This window comes from Papio anubis, chromosome 1 (assembly GCF_008728515.1).
Source record: "Papio anubis isolate 15944 chromosome 1, Panubis1.0, whole genome shotgun sequence".
NCBI classification, from domain to species: domain Eukaryota; kingdom Metazoa; phylum Chordata; class Mammalia; order Primates; family Cercopithecidae; genus Papio; species Papio anubis.
In genome coordinates this window covers 206224967-206248642 of record NC_044976.1, presented here as the reverse complement: position 1 = coordinate 206248642, position 23676 = coordinate 206224967, and the positions used below count along the sequence as shown (strand labels likewise).

At 42.7% G+C, this 23676-nt stretch overlaps 1 protein-coding gene and 1 long non-coding RNA gene across 6 annotated transcripts in view; one reads left to right on the top strand and one right to left on the bottom strand.

The window, feature by feature from the left end:
* Positions 1–3003, bottom strand: part of MTR (5-methyltetrahydrofolate-homocysteine methyltransferase) — a 105878-nt gene extending 102875 nt beyond the window's left edge. For 4 of the 5 annotated variants that reach the window (XR_002519114.2, XM_031659757.1, XM_003893718.5 and 1 more), the window contains exon 1: positions 1614–3003. Coding sequence is in view for 3 of the 5 variants with exons in the window: in XM_031659757.1 (XP_031515617.1) it covers positions 1614–1647 (34 nt within the window). In the remaining 2 variants the exon portion in view is untranslated. The remainder of the gene's footprint in view (positions 1–1613) is intronic. The other variant, XM_021931693.2, reaches the window with a different exon arrangement.
* The window catches only part of LOC116271677, a 29256-nt gene extending 5966 nt beyond the window's left edge, over positions 1–23290 (top strand). The window contains exon 3 of the long non-coding RNA XR_004180352.1: positions 23210–23290. This is a non-coding gene — a long non-coding RNA (uncharacterized LOC116271677). The remainder of the gene's footprint in view (positions 1–23209) is intronic.
* Positions 23291–23676: the final 386 nt, after the last annotated feature.

Here is a 23676-nt window from a genome sequence, read left to right as displayed (position 1 = left end):
CTGTAGTTAAAATTTTCTCCCAAGATGTATTTGCTAGCCCACCATCCTCCTTCCCCAGGGCACACAAACATGGTCTGAAGTCGCATTTCGTTTTAAGGCCCAACCTTGAGAATCAAGAATTCTCAGCTCTCCATTAAAATTTCATTAAGATTGTACACCAGTAAACTACTAAGGGATATTAGGAAGTTAAAATCTGATTCTAATCCCAAAAGAAGTTGCTCACATAGACAGATGCTGGACTACCTCTAAGGTCTTTTCTAGGCGCACTGGCCTGATTCAGAACTTCAGAGGCCCTAGACTTGGTTAAACTCCACTCAGTGCTCAACTCTAGAAGCCAGCCTTGGGGTGAAGGGATTAGGCTAGATTCAAACATTCAACAATTTTCATTTTCTGTTTAAAAAAAAAAAATCACTCACTATTCACAGTATTTTAAGTCTTCAGTGGCATTTTGCTTCTGATAATGACACCTAAATTCAGATGAAAGGGAAATAACTTTACTTGTTTAAATTAAATGGGAAGGGGGAGGCCAGAAATTATGAGTAAAAGATATTATCCAAATAAACATATGATCTCCCTATGATCATTTATTAAATAAGATGTAAACCTCTCATAGAGGTTTACATCTTATTTAATAACAGCAGCGATCTTAAATCTTATTTAAGAGGTTTACATCTTATTTAATAACAGCAGTGATGTCTTTCTCAGCCACAGTCCCACTAGTTTCAAGGACAATCCTATAAGTCCCGTTGTCAGAACCCAAGAATCAAGAGTTACCAGTTAACCTCTGATAAATTTCCTTGCACGTTACGAATTTAGTATTCCCCCTCTTCCTGAAGCTAAACATCCCCCACTATGTCATAGGATATTTACTGTTCTGTACTTATCACTAATTCTCGGTTCTACATCTCGTACGTTTTTATGAGCGTATCTGCCCACAAATTATAATCAGGCATGACCTTAGAGATCCAGAGCTCATTACAAAGCTAACATTACGCTCAGTTCTTGTGCTAAACTAGCTTTTTCTCATTGTTGATGCCAGGGCCACCAATATCAGAATCGCTTGAAATTACTACGTCCCATCTCGGTATCTGGAGGTGGGGTCTGTTCATCTATTTTAACAGTGAGTCTATGCATATTGCGGTTTTGCAGCAGTATGCGTAGACGCAGAAAACAAAAAGTTCCAAGTAGTAATTTTAAAGAGTTCTGAGTTTCCTCGTCTGTGTCTCCGCGCCTGAACTTTCTTTGGCAATAGGTGAACAACAATATTTACGTCACACCACGCGAAACTTCAGGGGGCCCAGCTGGTTTATGCTGCGTCGAACTGGAAAGTTTAGTTACTGTGACGTTAAGAATGTGTTCCGGGGGCAAGGGGAGGAAGCTTTTTGCAGGTTTTGACGGTTTGCCTGAGGAGGCAGAGGTGAAGGTCGGAGAAAGAGTAAAGCAAATCACGGGGCCCTCCGGGCTACCGCGCCGAGTTCTCAAGGTGCCGCCCACACGCGGGGAAACCCCGCCGGGCGTCTCCCGCCGCAGAAGGGAATCGCCCCAGGGATTAGGAGGCCACAGCACGAGTTAAGAAACACAACCGAACCACGCGGACGGGGTCGCAGCATTACCGGGTTGCGACAGGTCTTGGAGCGCGGGTGACATGCTGTCGAGTCTCCTCCTCGCGCAGAGGGCGCGGCGGGGAAGACGCGCTCTCCACAGGTGACGACGGCCAAGGGCCACGCCAGCCAGCGCCAGGCGAACCTGCCACAGAAGGCCCGGGTCTTTTGACGCCTCCCGTTGGCTCGCGTCGCGGGGTAACTGAGGACCCCGAAAGCCCGCTGCGCCCTAGGGCCTCTCTCGGGGCTGGGCGCGGGGCTGACGGGCAGACGCGCGGCGCGGCAACTGCTGGAGCACGTGCTTTCTTCCCGGGTTCCCGGCCAGTCCTTGGTATCTGCCTAGCTGCCAGACACGCGCGGCCGGAGGCGGAGTCGCGGGAGGGCACAGAAAAGGACCCAAGAGAAAACCCGGAGAGGAGGACAACGTGGCATCCGGCTCTAAGCCCCGTGGACGTTTAGGACTCTTCAGAGCGCCGTTAGTTCTGCGCTCAATCTGGCCTTGGCGTGGGAGGTCCCGCCCCTTCCGGCCTGTGATTGGGCTGCACGAGCTCCTCGCAGCCACATTGGCTATCAATGTCAACCACTCACCTGCAGGTTAGCCCCGGGGCTCTCTGGGAGATGTAGTCCCGCTCCCCAGTTGCCCGCCGGGGTTTTTAGCGTCTCAGTGCCCAGGATCCGGAAGTGTAAGCCGAAGTGGCCCCTCTAAGGAAAAGTCACAGCGCCAAGTTCGTGCTGACTTCGACACGCTATGTGGTGTCCAGCCTGAAATTTTAGTTCCGTTTTGCTGTTGACTGGCGCTGGGCAAGACCGTTAACCTCTCAGTCTCCGCACTCTAAACAAGAATGATAGGATGGTAGTAATTAGAATTTTTTAGCGTTGTAATAGGCATTAAATGAGATCGTGTGACCGCGCTATGAAAACTCTGAATTTACCATATTGTCACTTATTGACAGTAAACGTATATGGAGCACCTACTATGTGTCAGGCATTGGGGTACACACTTGGAATGCAAAATCAGACAAGCTACATCGCACCCCCACCTCCTTCTTGGAGGAGGAACTCAACCTAGTTCGATTAATAATTGAACAGGGAAAAAAGAACCACATACATTTTGAAAGAGCTGCAGTATTCAAAGGGGCTAGGGAAAGGTTTCAAAGAAGAATCTGGGTCCTGAGGGAAGAGTGGTGCCAGGTAAGGTTGTTCCAGTCAGGAGAAGCTCCCTGTGTACAACACAGGACTTCAGAGAATTCTAAAATAAAGGGCAGCTGTGTACGGCTGAGCATGGTAGATGTGAGGAAAAGCAAATGCATCCAGAAAAATAAAAATTATAACCAAATTATGACGTTTACTAAGCTTTTAAAAAGGCACAAATTTGCATGCCATTCTCATTTTACTGTATGTAATTATACCTCAATTTTGAAGATTTGAAAAATTATGTTAACGCGTATCACACTCTTACTAAAGGTAGTCCTACTTGGAAGGTGGGGGGAATGGAGTAGGAAAGAGAGAATGCAACAAAGAAGAGAGTGAGGAATGAGATGTCCCTAAATAGCCAAAAATCTTAAGATTATAAGGGCTAGGGTGAGAGTGGGTGAGGGATAAACGACTACACATTAGGTGCAGTTTCCACTGCCTGGGTGATGGTGCACCCAAATCTCAAATCACACTAAAGAACTTATTCATGTAACCAAACACCACCTGCTCCTGGAAAACCTACTGAAATCAATAAGAGAAAGAAAGAGAGAGAGGAAGGGAGGGAGGAGGGAGGGAGGGAAGAAAGAAAGAGAGAGAGAGAGAAAGAAAGAAAAGAAAGAAAGAAAGAAAGAAAGAAAAGAAAGAAAGAAAGAAAGAAAGAAAGAAAGAAAGAAAAAGAAAAGAAAAGAAAGAAAGAAAAAAGAAAGAAAGAAAAGAAAGAAAGAAAGAAAAGAAAGAAAGAAAAGAAAGAAAGAAAGAAAGAAAGAAAGAAAGAAAGAAAGAAAGAAAAGCAAGGTCTTCTATGCTGAACTTATTAAATTATTTATCCAGGCTTGATAAATCATGATGGTTTTCTCATATTGATTATTATATTTATTCATTTCCCAACTCCTGAGTTTTTATCTGCAGAAAAAAAAAAGTAGTAAAATTTAACTGTGTAAAGATGCACCTGTTTAAAAAAAAAAAAAAACACAATTATAAGGGCTAGTTGTTTGTTTGAGACGGAGTCTCATTCTGTTGCCCAGTCTGGAATGCAGTGGCGCAATCTCGCCTCGGCTCACTGCAACCTCCACCTCCCGGGTTGAAGCTAGTTTTTTAATTATGTATCCCTCAAAGTTTGTTGACGTGTGATCTTTCAGCCACCTAGTCGGCAACTGTCCCCCTACTCACATTCTCTTACCGGAAATTCCAGGAGTCGTGTGCCAGTCCCTGTTTGATGCAAGTCATCAAAGTTTACTTTCTCAGCTAAAACTGACCAAATACTGTATTTCTTAAAGTCATAAGAGTGACAAGACTAGAGGAATGCATAGTGCCTGAAGGGGCAGTGAATTTCTAGTACAAAAACTCACGCAATTTAAAGTTCCAAGAATACTGTATGGGTTGCAATATGTCCCCCTCAAAGATATGTTGAAGCCCTAACTTTCAGTGCTTCAGAATATGACCCTATGCAGGCTAGGTGCAGTGGCTCACACCTGCAATCCCAGCACTTTGGGAGGCCGAGACTGGTGGATTGTTTGAGGCCAGGAGTTCGAGACTAGCCTGGGCAACATGGTGAAACCCTGTCTCTGCTAAACGTACAAAAATTAGCCGAGCATGGTGGCGCACACCTGTAATCACAGCACTTTGGGAGGCTGAGGTGGGCGGATCACCTGAGGTCGGGTGTTCGAGACCAGCCTGATCAACATGGAGAAACCCGTCTCTACTAAAAATACAAAATTAGCTGGGTGTGGTGGCTCATGCCTGTAATCCCAGCTACTCGAGAGGCCGAGGCAGGAGAATCACTTGAACCCGGGAGGTGGATGTTGCAGTGAGCCCAGATTGTGCCATTGCACTCTAACCTGGGCAACAAAAGTGAAACTCCATCTCAAAAAAAAAAAAAGAAAAACACAAAAATTAGCCAAGCGTGGGGCACATGCCTGTAATCCCAGCTGCTGGAGGCAGAGGTGGGAGAATCGCTTGAACCTGGCGAGGTAGAGGTTGCAGTGAGTGGAGAGTGAGCCACTACACTCCAGCGTGGGTGACAGAGAGAGACTCAGACTCAAAAAAAAAAAAAAAAATGACCTTAATGACCCTATTTGGAAATAGGTTTGTTGCCGGTTAGTTTAGTTATGAGATTATCATCCAGCATAGCTCGTGTCCTTACGAGAAGAGGAGACACACGAGGAGAAAAGAGCCACTTGCCAACAAAGGTGGAGACTGGAGGGAAGCACCTGCAAACTGGGGAAGTCCAAGGATTGCCAGCAGACACCCAAAGCTAGAAGAGACAAGAAAGGATTCTCCCCTGTAGGTTTCAGAGAAAGCACTACTCTGCCTGCACCTTGATTTGGGACTTCTCGCTTCCAGAACTGTCATGTAATAAATTTCTGTTGTTTTAAGCCACTCAGTTGTTGTACTTCCTCAGAAACTCTAAAGCAATCCTTGGAAACTAATACACTGATATCTGTGGATGGGGTGGGACTAACGAGGGTCTCTATCTCTGTAGGAGAGAACCTGCTATTTTAAGTTGGTGATAACCTGCTAGCCTGCTTTTTTCCCCCTCTTTAAGCTCATCCTCATTAAACTCATCCAACACAGACCCATTGTTTAGAGGTTAGGGTCCAAACAACGTCTTAGTGATGTGGGACTTCTTTCCCTGTGGAGTTGTCTTCATAGATAGAAGTGGTGATCAGTGAACCTAAATATCCAGCTCCTACTGTATACCAGTAGCAAATTGACTTTCCAGCTTTATACATTATTCTCTGGTCTTGGTGGTTGTGTCAAACCCATTAGGTGGCTCTTTGTGTGCTGCTAGTCAAGAGTCTGGCAAATATAAACTGTGGACCAGATCTGGAACAAGGATGTACTACCTCTGGAGTCTTTTGGGGTGACCATGGGTTTTCCCCCAGAAGATCCCTGTCACAATGGTGAGCCCCGCGATTTCCTTCCCTCAAATCCCTTCATAGTATTGTTGACAAAAAGAGTCAAACTCTGTAAAATATTTGAAGAGATTTATTCAGAGCCAAATATGAGTGACCATGGCCCATGACACAGCCCTCGGGAGGTCCTGAGAACATGTGCCCAAGGTGGTTGAGGTGCAACTTGGATTTATACATTTTAGGGAGACATGAGACTTCAATCAAATTCACTTAAGAAATACATTGGTTCAGTTCAGAAATGTGGAACAAGTTGAAGCCAGGCATGGGGTGGGAGTGGGGAGACTTCCAGGTTATAGGCAGATTTAAAAAGTTTCTGATTGACAATTGGTTGAGTTTATCTAAAGACCTGGGATCAATAGAAAGCAAATGTCTGGGTTAAAGGATTGTGAAGACTAAAGTTCTTATTGTGCAGAGGAAGCCTTCAGGTAGCAGGCTACAGCGAGAATAGACTGTAAATGCCTCTTATCAGATTTAAAGTCTATGTTAATGTTAATGCCTGACAGGTATAATGAGGCATGGCCCAGGCCCCACTTTTCTTCATGACCTGAACCAGTCTTTCAGGTTACTTTTTCTTTTTTTTTTTCTTTTTTTTTTTTTTTTGAGATGGAGTCTGGCTCTGTCCCCAGGCTGGAGTACAGTAGTGTGATCTCGGCTCACTGCAACCTCCAACTCCCTGGTTCAAGCCATTCTCCTGCCTCAGCCTCCCTAGGAGCTGGGATTACAGGCATGTGCCACCATGCCCAGCTAATTTTTGTATTTTTAGTAGAGACGAGGTTTCACCACGTTGGCCAGTATGGTCTCAATCTCCTGACCTCTCGATCCACCCGCCTAGGCCTCCCAAAGTGCTGGGATTACAGGCATGAGCCACCGCGCCCGGCCTCAGGTTACATTTTAAATGTGCCCTGGCTGAGCGGGAAGTCCATTCAGATGGTTGAGGGGCCTTATCACATAGGTCAACAACCGTTATGATTACCCATACAGATTGCACTAACCGAGCTGAATTTTGAATCTGTGGGATATGGCCCTGGCACCAGGTACAAGGTAAAAAGGAATGTCATTTTATTGTAACCTATAGCCCTGGAAGGGCTTGCTCTCCCTTTCTTCCCGCACTGAGGTAGAGACTTGCTGTCTCTCTCTGTAAGACTTGACACCAGAGGGTATCAATTGACTGAATTTGTGCCACCTGTTCCAGGGACTCCAGAAGCATTGTTTTTTAAAACTTCACTTGGATAGAAGCATTCTTAATTATCCAAAGACAGTTCATCTTTTACCTAGCTAACTATGCTAGCACTTAAATGTAGACAGGACTAAAATTAAATGCAAAAATGGATTTTAGCTTACATATACTGTCAGGTGAATTTCTAAATTCTTAGGTACAATGTCATATTTAATCTTCACCCTATAACATAGGGTTCATATTGTGAAAGGCAAATAAATCTTGGAGTCAAGCGCAGAGTCATACCTGTAATCCCAGCACTTTGGGAGGCCAAGATGGGTGGATCGCTTGAGGTCAGAAGTTCCAGACCAGCCTGGCCAACATAGTGAAACCCCGTCTCTACTAAAATTACAAAAATTAGCCAGGCATGGCGTGCACCTGTAGCCCCAGCTACGAAGGAGGCTGAGGCAGAAGAATCCCTTAAACCTGGGAACAGAGGTTGCAGTGAGCTGAGATCGTGCCATCGACCTCCAGCCTGGGCAACAGAGTGAGACTCTGTCTCAAAAAAAAAAAAAAAATCTTGGGACCCCAAAATTACTGAGCCAAAGGGAAGATTAAAGCTGGGAACTGCAGTGAGCAAGCCTGCCTTCCATTCTATTACTAAATAAGATAGCAACAAAGATTTTTTAAAGCCATATACCTCCCTCCCTCACAATTTGCCCACAAGAAAATCTCTTGTGGACAAAGGACAGACAGAACTCAAAGTCATCCATCTGCTCGTGTGAGACAAATGCACATCTGATTGCTTGCTCTGCCCTATAGTCTCACTAAGCCAGAGTAGGCATAAGTGACTATTCCTGTAAATCATGTATTCAGTGAAAGGCTGGCCAGAAACTCAAAAGCATGCAACAGTTGTCTCTTACCTACCTAGGACGTGAAAGTCCCTCCCCACTTGGAGTTGTCCCACCTTTCCGGACTGAACCAATGTACATCTTACAAATATTGATTGATGTCTCATGTCTCCCTAAAATGTAGAAAACAAAGCTGTGCCCCGACCACCTTGGGCACATGTCTACAGGACCACCTGAGGCTGTGCCATGGGTGCGTCCTTAACGTAAGCAACATAAACGTTCTAAATTGACTGAGGCTCTTCTCAGATATTTTGGGTTCACAATATAATTGCCCCTATTTTAGAGGAGCAGAAATTGAGGCTTAAAGAAGTTACAAGAAGAAAGCTGGGCACGGTGGCTCACGCCTGTAATCACAGCACTTTGGGAGGCCGAGGCGGGTGGATCATGAGGTCAGGAGTTCAAGACCAGCCTGGCCAAGATGGTGAAACTGTGTCTCTACTAAAAATAAAAAATTAGCTGGGTGTGGTGGTGGGCACCTGTAATCCCAGCTAGTTGGGAGGCTGAGGCAGGAGAATCGCTTGAACCCGGGAGGCAGAAGTTGCAGTGAGCTGAGATCGTGCCACTGTACTCCAGCCTGGGCAACAGAGCAAGACTCCATCTCCAAAAAAAAAAAAAAAAAAAAAAGAAGAAGAAGAAAAGAAAAAAGAAACAAGAAGAAACAACCAAGAGCTCATGTAACTAGGGAGCCTTGGAGTGGGGATTCGGGAGCCCTGTGCCAGAGCCCAACACCATAAGTTAAGGGTTTAGTAAGCAAAATTTGATTTCCAAATACAGAAAATATCAGTATCCAAAAAATAAAGGTAGGGGGAGCACTTATAGGATTAACTGCAAGGACTTTTAAAAGATTTTTTTCAGAAAATCCAAATAAGGTGTGACTGAGTGACTGGTTTTGCTTTCCTTTTGTTTTGTTTTGGTTTGTGGATTTTGTTTGGTTTGTGAATTTTGGTGGGGGGGCTTTTTGGTTTGGTTTGGTTTTACCTAAGAATATAGGCAAATGTTTTTGTTTAACAGGCAAGAATATGGTATTTAATCAGCTTAAAATGGTAAACTAAGAGCTAAACTTGATAAGTGCTAAAATGTTTTACTTTGAAAAACAAGCTATAGGAGGGAACAGTACTCTTACAACCACTTTTAAAAGTCTTACCTTTGAATCCTGGAAATGTACATAATGAACATGGAGGAAAATCAGAACTAATGTTTTTATTCTTATTTTTTAGAGACAGGGTCTCACTCTGTCATCCAGGCTAGAGTGCAGTGGCTCAACCATGACTCACTGCAGCCTCAAACTCCCAGGCACAAGTGATTCTCCCACCTCAGCCCCCCAAGTAACTGGGACTATAGGCACATACCACGACACCTGGCTAATTTCTTTCTTTCTTTTTTTTTTTTTTGATAGAGACAGGGTCTCACTGTGTTGCCCAGGCTGGTCTCAAACTCCTGGTTTCAAGTGATCCTCCCACTTCAGCCTCCCAAAGTGCTGGGATTACAGACATGAGTCACCACAACTGACCAGAAATAATTTTTAAATTGTAGAGAGTTCATTGAGAACAAATTCTCTTCTCATAACTACAAAAAGAGATTGATTAATGTTTAATGATTAAAATGTTCAGTAATCTAATCGACGTTGGTAGCTTGCTTTTGTTTGCCTCTAGATGGCAAATTTAAAAGTAGAGGTGATTTGAAAAAATTAAGGGAAGTAACCAGTATTGTACTGTTTTCTGGCCTTGCCTGAAAAGTGGGGTTCAATTAAGACAAACAAGTTGAAACTGAGAATATCTATCGTATTTGGAACATAATTCAAAGGTCAAACTATACTACAAGTCTACAGTACCAAAACAGCATGGCACTGGTACCAAAACAGAGATATAGACCAATGGAACAGAACAGAGCCCTCAGAAGTAATACCACACATCTACAACTATCTGATCTTTGACAAACCTGACAAAAACAAGAAATGGGGAAAGGATTCCCTATTTAATAAATGGTGTTGGGAAAACTGGCTAGCCATATGTAGAAAACTGAAACTGGATCCCTTCCTTACACCTTATACAAAAATTAATTCAAGATGGATTAAAGACTTAAATTTAGACCTAAAACCATAAAAACCCTACAAGAAAACCTAGGCAATACCCTTCAGGACATAGGCATGGGCAAGGACTTCATGTCTAAACCACCAAAAGCAATGACAACAAAAGCCAAAATTGACAAATGGGCTCTAATTAAACTAAAGAGCTTCTGTACAGCAAAAGAAACTACCATCAGAGTGAACAGGCAACCTACAGAATGGGAGAAAATTTTTGCAATCTACTCATCTGACAAAGGGCTAATATCCAGAATCTACAAAGAACTCAAACAAACTTACAAGAAAAAAAACAAACAACCCCATCAAAAAGTGGATGAAGGATATGAACAGACACTTCCCAAAAGAAGACATTTATGCAGCCAACAGACACATGAAAAAATGCTCATCATCACTGGACATCAAAGAAATGCAAATCAAAACCACAATGAGATACCATCTCACACCAGTTAGAATGGTGATCATTAAAAAGTCAGGAAACAAAAGGTACTGGAGAGGATGTGGAGAAACAGGAACCCTTTTACACCGTTGGTGGGGCTGTAAACTAGTTCAACCATTGTGGAAGACAGGGTGGCGATTCCTCAAGGATCTAGAACTAGAAATACCATTTGACCCAGCCATCCCATTACTGGGTATATACCCAAAGGATTATAAATCATGCTACTATAAAGACACATGCACACGTATGTTTATTGTGGCACTATTCACAATAGCAAAGACTTGGAATCAACCCAAATGTCCATCAGCAACAGACTAGATTAAGAAAATGTGGCACATATACACCATGAAATACTATGCAGCCATAAAAAAGGATGAGTTCATGTCCTTTGTAGGGCCATGGATGCAGCTGGAAACCATCATTCTCAGCAAACTATCACAAGGACGAAAAACGAAACACTACATGTTCTCACTCATAGGTGGGAATTGAACAATGAGAACACTTGGACACAGGAAGGGACACTTGGACACAGGAAGGGGAACATCACACACTGGGGCCTGTTGTGGTGTGGGGGGAGGGGGGAGGGATAGCATTAGGAGATATACCTAATGTAAATGACAAGTTAATGGGTGCAGCACACCAACATGGCACATGTATACATACATAACAAACCTGCACATTGTGCACATATACCCTAGAACTTAAAGTATAACAATAATAAAGAAAGAAAGGTGTTCTTGGTATTCTTGTATTTATAGATCCAATAGTAGAAATTCTATAAATTTGGGGGGCTATGACTTATGTATATATGTATTTAACAAAATATTTATTGACACTGTGATGTCAGACACTGGGGCTAAAATGATGAGATTAAACAGACTCATCCTGCAACCTAGTGGTTAAGACAAACAGTAACCAAATATATCATTATGAACTAAGATGGGAGCCAGGTGTGGTGGCTCACACCTGTAATGTCAACACTTTGGGAGGTAGAGGCTGGTGGATCATCTGAGGTCAGGAGTTTGGACCAGCCTGGCCAACATGGTGAAACTCTGTCTCTACTAAAAATACAAAAATTAACCAAGCATGGTGGTGAGCACCTGTAATCCCAGCTACTTGGGAGGCTGAGGCACCAGAATCGCTTGAACCCAGGAGGCAGAGGTTGCAGTGACCAGAAATCATGCCATTGTACTCCAGTCTGGGCAACAGAGTGAGACTCCACCTCAAAAGAAAATTTAAAAATAAATTTAAAAAAAAAACAAGATGGGTGTGATAGAGAAAGATCTCTATAAGCTAGGTGCTGTTATTATCCTTCTTTTACCTATGAGAAAACCAAAATAAAGAGAAGCTGAATGACTTGTCCAAGGTCACACTTCTAATAGATGGTGCAGCTGGACCTCAAACCCAGGAAAACTGTTCCCTGCGTTCATGCATTTAATCACTAACACTACTCTTTGGGAAGCTGATGAAAGCATTCTCTCCCCCAGAAAAATGGATGCACCAAATTGCTTATAATTTTAATTGTTATTCAGATTTACTGGTCTCAATTTACATTATGAAATCAGATTATAAAATGTTGCTGCATCCTTATATTTAAACCAAATTTATCTTAACATCAAATCCTGGAATTTTAAGTAGGCTACATTTTCAATGGGAGATAGTCCTACTTGGCTTGTTTAAAAGAAGATCACCAAACATCATCCCCAGAATATTAGTACAAAACTTTCCTGAGCTCTGGTAGTGTTATGGGATCCTTGCAGTTGTTGCTTTTCTGGCCGGAAACCTCTGTGGTCAGTGGCACCTTTGCCCGAGTTTTGCTCAGGCCCGCTGGGCCTACTTGTCCTGGAAGGCTGTACTCGGCTCATGCTACTGGCCTGGATCCCATGGCTCCAAGGGAGAGTGAGTCAGTCATGGAATGGCGAGGAGTATGTGAGCGAGCATGGGGTCCAGCCACTCTGCACAGTCAGACACGCCGGCTGCTGCCACAGAGTGGGCAGCTCCAGGTGCCAGCATGGGTGCCAGCTCTCTGTGAGGCTGTGGATGAACCAGTTGCACCTCAAGCAGCTTCCTCAGCTGGCACCAGGGAATGTGGTGGCACCCAGAAGCTTGAAGACGCCAGAACTGCAGGGCCCCAAAGAGGGAGTTACAACCCTGGCTTGGGGAGTTCCCAGGTCTGGGCTCCCTGAGGGGCCACAGCTCTTCTCTCCTCTCTTCGCCTGCAATGTGGCAAGCTAGGAACATGTTTCAGCCCTGTTTGTATTACAGCTCTTTTAGCTTCGCTATTTGGCGAGTCCTGAGTTTTTGTCCTGCATCCAGGAAGAATGAGGTATGTAGACAAGTGGAAGATAAGCAGGATGAAGAGGAGCTTTATTGAGCAATAGAACAGCTCAGAGGAGACCCTCAGTGAGCAGCTCCTCTCTGTAGCCAGGGTGCCCTAATAAGTGTTCAACTGTCTAGTTCCTTTCTGCAGCTGGGCCCCCTGTCCCCTCCTCAGCTCTCAGCAGAGAGGAGAACCTGAGGTGGGCAGCTCCCCTCTGCAGCCGGTCGTCCTGTCATCTCCCTGTCATCTGTCCTCTGCTAGAGTCTGGCTGAGTCTGGGGTTTTTATGGGCCTCACAGGGGAGGAAGTGTGTGCTAATTGGTTCATGTGTGGGCCCAGGGTAAAGCACCACAAGTTCCCCCTCCAGTCTGTGGGACTGGTAGCCTGGCCCCCTAGGCTTCAGGCCCTCCCCAGTTCGAAGGTGGGGCTTCCCTGGGCATCAGCCCCCTTCCACCCAGGAGTCTGTCTTCTGCTGTGGTTCATGGTGCCCAGGTTGTTCATGCCAAGGGGCACCTGCAGGCAAGCACCCAGATGTCCTCAGTGCCCCCTCAGCCTCCCTCCCATGCTTGTTGGTGCCCAAACTCTGGAGGGGAACAAGGCAGCAGGGGGCTGGTGTGTCTGCACTGCCGGAGGTGTATGCTCACTTGGCCAGGCTGCAACAGCACCCAGGCGTGGCCCTGACTCTGCTCTGAGATTGGAGTGGGCATCAACAGTGGAGAGAAGCCAGGCAGAGGGAGCAGACACTTCCAACCCTTCACAGGGGCAGGGGACCTTCACAGGCCCTGGACAGTGCAGAGATGTGGGGTCTGCAGCCATGGTGGGATGGCTGCAGCTGCACTCGGGGAGCTCCTGCCTCACCAATTCAGAAGGGGCAGGGCTCCCACTTGTTCCTGGCTCCCACAGACTCTGTGGAGCATGCAGCCCTGGCCAGACAAGAGTGGGCAGCACAGTCAGCTGCCTGTGGGACACAGGGCATGGGGGACATGGGGCATAGGAACCCATGGTCACCACTGCTGCTCCCACAGCTGCTCTTGCTGTCACCACTCGCGCCTACCTGCCGCAGCTGAAACCATGGCAGCAGCAGCTCTGGACAGCCCACCACTGCCATCAGTAGGTAAGGTACCTTTGCCTGGTTCAATGTGTGGCCTTTTGCCTTGCGTGCTTTTATGTCTGTTATTTGATTTAAAAAGTCTTATTTGGCCAAACGTGGTGACTCACACCTATAATCCCAGCACTTTGGGAGGCCAAAGCGGGTGGATCACTTGAGGCCAGGAGATCAAGACCAGCCTGGCCAATGTGACGGAACCCTGTCTACACCAAAAATACAAAAATTAGCCAGGTGTGATGGCGCATGCCTGAAGTCCCAGCTACTTGGGAGGTTTAGGTAGGAGGATCACTTGAACCTGAGATGCTGAGGTTGCAGTGAGCCGAGGTTGTGCCACTGCACTCCAACCTGGGTGACAGAATGAGACCCTGTCTCAAAGAAATGAAAAATAAATAAATAAAAAGTCTTATTTAAGTAATGCTATGGTTGAATATGTCGCCCAAAGTTCATCTGTTGGAAACTTAATCCGCCATATTCATGTGTTGATGGTATTTGTAAGTGGAGCCTTTGGGAGGTAATTTGGGTTAGATGAGGTCAGCAGGGTGGGGCCCCCATTATGGGATTGGTGGCCTCATAAGAACAGAGAGAGGCCAGGTACCTCAGAAAATGAGTGGAGTGGAAATGAGTACTGGTTAGGACAGAGGCACAGAGAAAGAAACTCAGCAATGTCCACCTTGCTGATAGATCTTTAACCTTGTTCCTCAGATGAAGTGCAGCTGGTATCTATAATGGAGACTGGCTCCCTCAGGTTTCTGTGGCTTAACAATATTACCCTTCAAAGTCACCCAACAATTCCTAGGTGGTGAGTTAGTCCTTCTCTGGTGACAGTTGACCATATTGGGATTGCTCTTTCCATTTAAAATGGAACAAGAGTATACTTTGGTGTAGGATTAAGAATACATACATGTATCATATACTTCTTTTCTTTTCCTTACTTTTCCTTTTTTTTTTTTTTTTTTTTTTTTTTTGAGATGGAGTTTCGTTCTTCTCTCCCAGGCTGGAGTGCAGTGGCACAATCTCGGCTCACTGCAACCTCTGCCTCTCAAGTTCAAGCGATTCTCCTGCCTCACTCTTGCAAGTAGCTGGGATTACAGGCGCCCACCATGCCCAGTTAATTTTTTGCATTTTTAGTAGAGACAGGGTTTTGCCATGTTGGCTAGGCTGGTCTCGAACTCCTGACCTCAGGTGATCTGCCCGCCTCGGCCTACCAAAGTGTTGGGATTACAGGCGTGAGCCACTGCTCCCGGACAACTTCTAAAAGTATGTAAGGTAACTTTTACACCTGGATGGCCAGTTGGTATTAAGGACCCTAATAGAAAGTTCTTATGAAAATTAAAACCATTCATTTGGATGTTGCACAAAAATGAAACAGTGACTGAAACCATTAAAATTAAATAATGTACATATTGCTTCAAATAAATATTTAATCACCCATTATTCATTTATTCTGTTTGTCAACCATCATTCATTTACATTGCAAAGTTAGTTCTGTAGTGTGTTAAATCTTGGATTTTTTTTAAATTAAGAACTCAACTGGGAGCAGTGGCTCACACCTGTAATGCCAGCACTTTGGGAGGCCAAGGTTGGAGGATTGTTTGAGCCCAGGAGTTCAAGATGAGGCTGAACAACATAGGGAGACCTCATTTTTAGAAACAATAAAAATAATTAGCCAGGTGTAGTGTCACGCACCTGTGGTCCTAGCTACTCAGGAGACTGAGGCGAGAGGATCACTTCAGTCTGGGAGGTCGAGGGTGCAGTAAGTCTTGATTGCACCACTGCACTCCAGCCTGGGTGACAGAGGAGACCCTGCCTCAAAAAGAACTAACAAACAAACAGAAAAAAACTTAATTTCAAAGAAATTGAAATATGTGGCATTTTTCAGATTATCAAAATGTATAATAATGACAGCAGAGCTTCAGAAAATTCAATAAAACAAGGGTTTGTTGAGTGCCTAAAGTGAATAAGCACTATGTCAGGTGCTTTGGGGATAACAAGGATGTTCGAAATAGGATTCCTTCCCCAAAGAGGCTGCAATATATAGACCAAGAGTGGATATAAATGAGTAACACAGAACAGATCATAATAAATGAAATAGTGGAAATACAAATGAGAAGCTACTGACTAGAGAAAAGGAAGAAATTAATTCAAAATATGAAGTATTGAGAAGGATTCATGGAAGGAGACGGGTTTGAACTCTAATGCAAAAGGGAAAGAAGGAGAAGAGTATCCCTTAGTTGCAGTAATTTTTGAAGAAGGGCACATGCGTGACAGATGCTTTAAGCTCTACTACATATAAAAGGTCTTTCTACTGCTCATATACATGAACAACTAGTTGGCTGTCTATGAAATTCTTTTATTTTTAATTTATTTTTTGTAGAGATAGAGTCTGGCGATGTCGAACTCCCAGCTTCAATCAATCCTACCTGCCTTAGCCTCTCAAAGTGCTGAGATTACAGGCGTGAGCCACCATGCCTGGCCCTTTTACATTCTTGAATGACAATCTTTTGCCTCTCAAAACTGATTGCTGTGTTATGATCACAACTTGTTCCCCTCAAAGCTTTTTTTAAAAACAGCTTTATGAAGATGTAATTAACATACTATGTAAAGTGTACAGTGTATTGGGTTTTGTTACATTACATTATTATTTTTATCGTGGTAAATTATATGTAACATAAAATTTACCTTTTAACTATTGTCTAAATTTATTGTTATTTTTTCGAGACAGAGACTCTCAATGATTCCCAGGCTGGACTCAAACTCCTGGGCTCAAGTGATCCTCTTGCCTCAGCATCTTGAACAGCTGGGGCTACTATTTTTAAGTATGCAATTCAGTGACGTTAATTGTATTCATTGTGCAACCATCGCTATTTAGTCCCCAAACTTTTTCACCACCCCAGACAGAAACTCTGTAAGAATAAAGCAATAACTCGTTACCCCCAACCCCTGGTAAATTGCTATTCTACTTTCTGTCTTTATGAATTTGCCTGTTTTAGGTACCTCATGTAAGTGGAATCCCACAATATTTGTCCTTTGGTGTCTGGCTTATTTCACTTAGCATAGCATAATGTTTTCAAGGTTCATGCATGTTGTGGGATATATCAGAACTTTATTTCTTTTTATGGACTTACCTTCTGTGAGTCTATTTCTGTACTTACCTTCTGTCTTCTAGTTCTATCAAATTAGTCAAAGTGGAGTATTGAAGTATCCAGCTATTATTGTAGAACTGTCTATTTTTCCCTCAATTCTGTTTATTTTTGCTTCATATATTTTAGGGCTCCTTTGTTAAGTATCTTTATGTTTATGATTGTCATATCTTGTTGCTGTATTGACACTTCTATCAATATATAATGTCCTTCTTTGTCTCTTACAAGCTTTTTAAACATAAAGTACATTTTGTCTGACAATAATAGAGCCATCCCAGCTCTTTTTTGGCTACTACTTGCATGAAACATCTTTTTCCATCCTCTTACTTTGAACCTCTTTGTGTCCTTATATCTAAAGTGAGTCTCTTGTAGATAGTATATACACAGATATACTATCTGTTTTTTTTACCCTATCCTTACTTACTTTCTTATTCTTTTCTTACCGTATCCTGTTTTCTTACTCAATCTACCAATCTGTCTTTTAATAGGAGAGCTTAATCCATTTATATTTAATACAATTACTGATAAGGAAGGAACAAATATTCCTGCCATTTAGCTATTTGTTTTTTGTGTGTCTTGTGTGTTTTTGTTCTTCAGTTCCTCCATTACTGTTTATTTTTGTATTTGGTTGCTTTTTGTGGTGTACCATTTTTATTCCCTTCTTTTCTTTTCTGTATATTTTTAGTTGCTTTTGTAGTGGTTACCTTGGTGGTTACAATTAACATCTTAAACTTATAACCATTTAGTTTGAACAATATCAACTTAGTTTCAATAGTATACACCCTGCTCCTGTACATCTTTGTCCCTTCTTTTTTATGTTGTTATTTTCAGAGATTACATCTTTATAGGTTGCGTGCCTACTAACATTTATAATTATTATTTGTATATCATTTGCCTTTTCAATCACCTAGGAAAAAGAGAAGCTACAAACCAAACCAAAAGTACAAAAATACAGGCATTTATACTTTATATATAATCTTTGAAGTTACCTGTCCTAGTGTTCTTTGATTTTTTTCTCATATCTTCAAGTTACTGTGTACTGTCCTTTCATTTCAGCCTGAAGGACTCCATTTAGTATTTCTTGTAGGGCATATATACTGATATTTGTTTATCTGGAACAATTTTATTTCCAGATAAACTTTCATTCTTTTTAATTTTTATTTATGTATTTATTTATTTATTTATTTATTTGAGACAGAGTCTCACTCTGTTGCCCAGGCTGGAGTGCAGTGGTGCAATCTCGGCTCACTGCAACCTCTTCCTCTTGGGTTCAAGTGATTCTCCTACCTCAGCCTCCCAAGTAGCTGGGATTACAGGCATGCACCAGCACATCTGGCTAATTTTTGTATTTTCAATAGAGATGGGATTTTACCATGTTGGCCAGACTGATCTTGAACCAGGTGATCCACCTACCTTGGCCTCCCAAAGTGCTGGGATTATAGGTGTGAGCCACCTTGCCCAGCCTAAACTTGTATTCTTGAAGTATCATTTTGCCACATGTGGAATTCTTGGTTGACAGTTTTTTTCTTTCATGACTTTGTCATCCAACTGCCTCTGGCTCATATGGTTCCTGATGAGAAATCATCTGTTAATCTTATTGAAGATTCTTTGTACTTGACTCTTAGTTTCTCTCTTGCTATTTGTGTTCAGGTTTCAACAATTTGACTATAATGTGTCTCACTGTGAATCCCTTAGAGTTTATCTTGCTCAGAATTTGTTGAGCTCCTCAGATGTGTATATTCCTGTCTTTCATCAGATTGAGACCAATTTTGGCCATTATTTCATAAAATATTTTTTCTATCCTCTTTTGCCTTCTCCTTTAAAATTCCTATAATGTATATGTTGGCACACTTGATGCTGTCTGATGTGGTTAGGCTTTGTGTCCCCACCCAAACCTCATCTTGAATTATAATCCCCAGGTGTCGAGGGAGGAACCTAGTGGGAGGTGATTGGATTATGGGGCAGTTTCCCCCATGCTGTTCTCATGATAGTGAGTGAGTTCTCATGAGATCTGATGGTTTTATAAGTGTTTGGCAAGTTCCTCCTTCACTCACTCTTCTCTCTCCTGCCATCTTATGAAGAAGGTGACTGCTTCCTCTTCCACCATGATTGTAAGCTTCTAGAGGCCTCCCGAGCCTTGCAGAACTGTGAGTCAATTAAACCTCTTTTCTTTATAAATTACCCAGTCTTGGGCAATTCTTTATAGCAGTGTGAGAACAAACTAATATGGTGTCCAATGGTCTCTCAGACGTGGTTTTTTTTTTTTTGTAACTTTGTGCTCCTCCAACAGGGTAATGTCAAATTTCTTAAGTTCCAGTTTGCTGACCCTTTCTTCTGCCTGCTCAAATCTGTTGAGTCCTTGTAGTAACCTTTTAATATCAGTTATTATAACTTTCAGCTCCAGAATTTCTGGTTGGTTCCTTTTTGTAATTTCTATCTCTTTATTGATATTCTCATTTTATTGATATTTTCATTGTCCATACATCAGAAAAGTGATGTATGGACATTTGCCCATGGTTTCCATTATCTCATTGAACATATTTAAGACACTTGATTTAACATCTTGGACTAATAATTCCAATGTCTAGATTTCTTTGGGGAAATCTTGACATTGGAATTATTCTTCAGGGGCACTGACCTCCCATGCAGTTGAAAATCTATATGTAACTTTTGACTCCCCCAAAACTTAACTACTGATAGTCTACTGTTGACCAGAAGCCTTACTGATAACATAAGCATCCAATTAACACATATAATACATATGTATTCTTACAATAAACTAAGCTAGAGAAAAGAAAATGTTATTAAGGAAATCATAAGGAAGATAAAATATATTTCCTATTCATTAAATGAAAGTGGATCATCATAATGGTCTTCACACTTGTCATGTTCACGTTGAATAGGTTGAGGAGGAGAGAAAGAGCAGGGGCTGGTCTTACTGTCTCAGGAGTGGCAAAAGTGGAAGAAAATCCCTGTATAAGTGGATCTACAGTTCAAATTTGTGTTGTTAAAGGGTCAACTGTAGTTGCTTCAGACAGCCTCTGCCAGTTGACTTCTTGCTTTGGTAGAGGGATAGATGCCTGGACTTTCCCATTCCACCATCTCCCCTGACATGTGTGTTGCCTTTTGGCATTTAATATGAAAGAAGAGAAGTATGAACCTAGAATGATTTGTATTCTTTCATGGATTATCTATTTTTCTCTTTCTCACTTTTTCTGCCTGGTTAATTGTAGATTTTTTTCCTTCTTTACTTTTACAATTTTTTAAAAGGCAGCATGTATCTAGGTGTTTATTTTAATTCATTTTTTCTAGTTCATTGTGTGTCCTTTTGACTTGCATACTTAAATCTTTTATTCAGTTCAAGCAAGTCTTATTTAATAATATCTTCAATTACTGCTTCTGTTCCAACTATGCTCTTACTTCCTCTAAAATAATTATTTTGGGTTTTTAAAAATTTAGGTTAGCTCTCTGTTTCTTATTTCTATTTTTGCAAAACAATTTTTGTCTTTTAGAAAACCATTTCCAAATGCATATTTCAGTTTTGCTATTGCAACATTAGTTTCCTTTCATACCTATCCTTTTTTTATGTCAGTGCTTTGAAAAAAACCTTTCATCTTAATTATTTTCAACTCTTTTTGATTCTTCCAAATGGCTTTCTTCTCCTCTTCCATGTATTTTTGTAGCCTAGGATTACTTTTTCTGTGGTTCCTATATTATTTTATTTCATTGAATTTAAGGCCCTTTGGTTTGTACTTTAAAAAAAAAAATACTAACAGGGCACAATTCCAGCACTTTGGGAGGCTGAGGTGGGCGAATCACGAGGTCAGGAGTTCAAGACCAGCCTGGCCAGCATGGTGAAACCCCGTTTCTACTAAAAATACAAAAAAAATTAGCAGTGCATGGTGGCACACGCCTATAGTCCCAGCTACTCGGGAGGCTGAGGCAGGAGAATCGCTTGAACCAGGGAGTCAAAGGTTGCAGTGAGCAAGATTGTGCAACTGCACTCCGGCTTGGCAACAGAGCGCGACTCCGTCTCAAACAAAACAAAATAAAACAAAACAAAACAAAACTTACTGAAAGCTATCAACAGAAGATTTCACATAACTATGTGATGACTGACACCTGGCTAACAGCAATTTAAGACAGCATCAATTATAAGATGCATTCAGATTACAGAGATAGTAAAAATGGAAAAACCAAATTAAAATTGGATCATAGAATAAAAACAGTGTGTCTAATTTATTAGTGGGGGACACCATAGCATCAAAAGACCTCCCCTTTTGTAAATGGGCTCATGTGGGTTCAAATGAGAGCTCCGCTTCTTACTGTGTGACTAGACTAGTTTGGGTATAGGCTAGGCTGTTATGCAAAGAAACCCCAAAATATTGGGGTTTAGGTAAATCAGGAATTTTCTTTCTTTTTTTTTTTTTTGAGACGGAGTCTCGCTCTGTCGCCCGGGCTGGAGTGCAGTGGCCGGATCTCAGCTCACTGCAAGCTCCACCTCCTGGGTTCACGCCATTCTCCTGCCTCAGCCTCCCGAGTAGCTGGGACTACAGGCGCCCGCCATGTCGCCCGGCTAAGTTTTTGTATTTTTAGTAGAGACGGGGTTTCACCTTGTTAGCCAGGATGGTCTCAATCTCCTGACCTCGTGATCCGCCCGTCTCGGCCTCCCAAAGTGCTGGGATTACAGGCTTGAGCCACCGCGCCCGGCCAGGAATTTTCTTTCTCATATAAGAGTCCAAAGGTGAGCAGTCCACTACTCATGGAGCAAGTCTGCCATCCTCAATGTCATAAGAATGTTTATATTGAGGTCCTTAATCCCACTGGCCATCTAAGCATAAAAGCTACCTCAAATACTTTTTAAAGTATTTATAGTAAAAATATAAATACTTAACAACAAAATTAAGCATATGTTTTAATAAAAGATACATCGTTATCTATTGGGTAGCACAATCTATTGAGAGTTAGTTGAGATCAGCAGACGGAAAAATACATAACAGCATTACATGATGAGTGTCACCATGTGATTTATTTTGGGGTAAATCTACATACTCAAGAAATGAGTCATGTAATAATGATACTTTTCTGTAATATGAAGAATCTTCAGCACACTCTGGCTGTCCCTCTAGGTCCCAAAGTACCCTTCAAGACAGGATGACTTTGAGTTCTCATTTACCAGCCATGCTGGCAACTACGTGCAGGATGCTTGAGAGGGAGATTGAGGTTGAGAATCCAGTAGGTGGTGCTCTCAACAGTTGGTACAGAGTGACCTCAACAGGATTCCATTTGGGAGTGATATGGCTCAGCCTTCACTGTCCACGTTTCCTAATTCTTGACCCTCAGCAAGTGATAGTAGGCCCCAGTGAAAATGAGAAAGGTGCACTCAGAAATTTTTCAATTCAAGCTTAATATCAAAGTTCAGGGTGTCTTCTTTTTGTTTAATTCTGTTTCTCTATACGACTAAGGTATTCAGGAAAAGGCATGCTGAATGAAAAATACTGTTATTTCACAAATAGAGGTTTCAGCCAGGTTTATCAGAGTTCAGATAGGTATGAGGCACAAAAATTCTAATTGTGAAATGAAAAGGCTAACAAATAGCCTTTTTGTGTGTCAAGTGTGGGTGATAAGAAGAGAATCTAAGCCGGGCGCAGTGGTTCACACCTATAATCCTAGCACTTTAGGAGGCTGAAGCGGGCAGATTGCCTGAGCTCAGGAGTTTGAGACCAGCCTGGGCAACAAGGTGAAACCCTGTCTCTACTAAAATACAAAAAATTAGCCAGGTGAGGCGGCGTGTGCCTGTAGTCCCAGCTACTCGGGAGGCTGAGGTAGGAGCATTTCCTGAACCTGGGAAGCAGAGGTTGCAGTGAGCCGAGATTGCACCACTGCACTCCAGCCTGCATGACAGAGCGAGACTCCATCTCCGTTAAATTAAAAAAAAAAGAGAGAGAATTTAAGCAGATAAGAGAGAGATCCAGTATTAGTTATATCAACTTTCAAAAGGAGTCTATGTCAATCCAGTTCACTTTAGTCAAAGAAGATGAGACTAGTCAGGGACACTACATTTCCAATTAGGACTGGAAGAATAAGCCAAGGTCTCTTCTCTGCTCACTGTAGACCAGGCACTTATCTCAGATTTGGCGTATTTCAGCAGCCTCCTCACTGACTTGTCAGGAGATCTTTGGATAATTGTTCTCACCATGCATGAAAGAATTCTGTGTTAAAACAGCCTTAGCACTCTGTGGGGGCGGAAGGTGGGTGCTGTTGGTGTTTCTCTGCCTCTCTCCTGGTCATTTCATCTGCCCACTGCTCACTGTCTAACCAGCCTTCCTATACCCCTTCTCATCAGGTACCTCCTTTATTCGCCAGTCAGCCCTCCTCCTTTCTGGCCACAATCTACCTTGAGGAAGTTGGCAGCGAGCTCAGAAGCATATATCGTGTCTGCTCCACCAGTAAGCTGACGTAGAGACAACTCATGCCCAGGAGCCGTGGTCTTTGGGAAGTTACTGGAGGCCTAAGCCCTGGAACAAAAAAGGGCAAACAAGCTTTGGCTAGTGGTGGGCATTGGCATGAGGCAGGTGGAAGCACTAACTGAGGCCACGTGTCCTTTGCCAAAGAAAACGTAAGTAGAGTAAGTTTAGATGTTATCATTCATTCAACAATGATTTATTGAGTACCTGCTGCTGTAAGCGTTGTGATAAGCAGTGAGGATTCATGGATATATAATGCATTATCCCTGTCCTTAAAGAACTTGCCATCTATCAGGGGTAGGGGACAAAGGAAACCTTCGCTTTTGCACACTGAATGTTAGCTGAA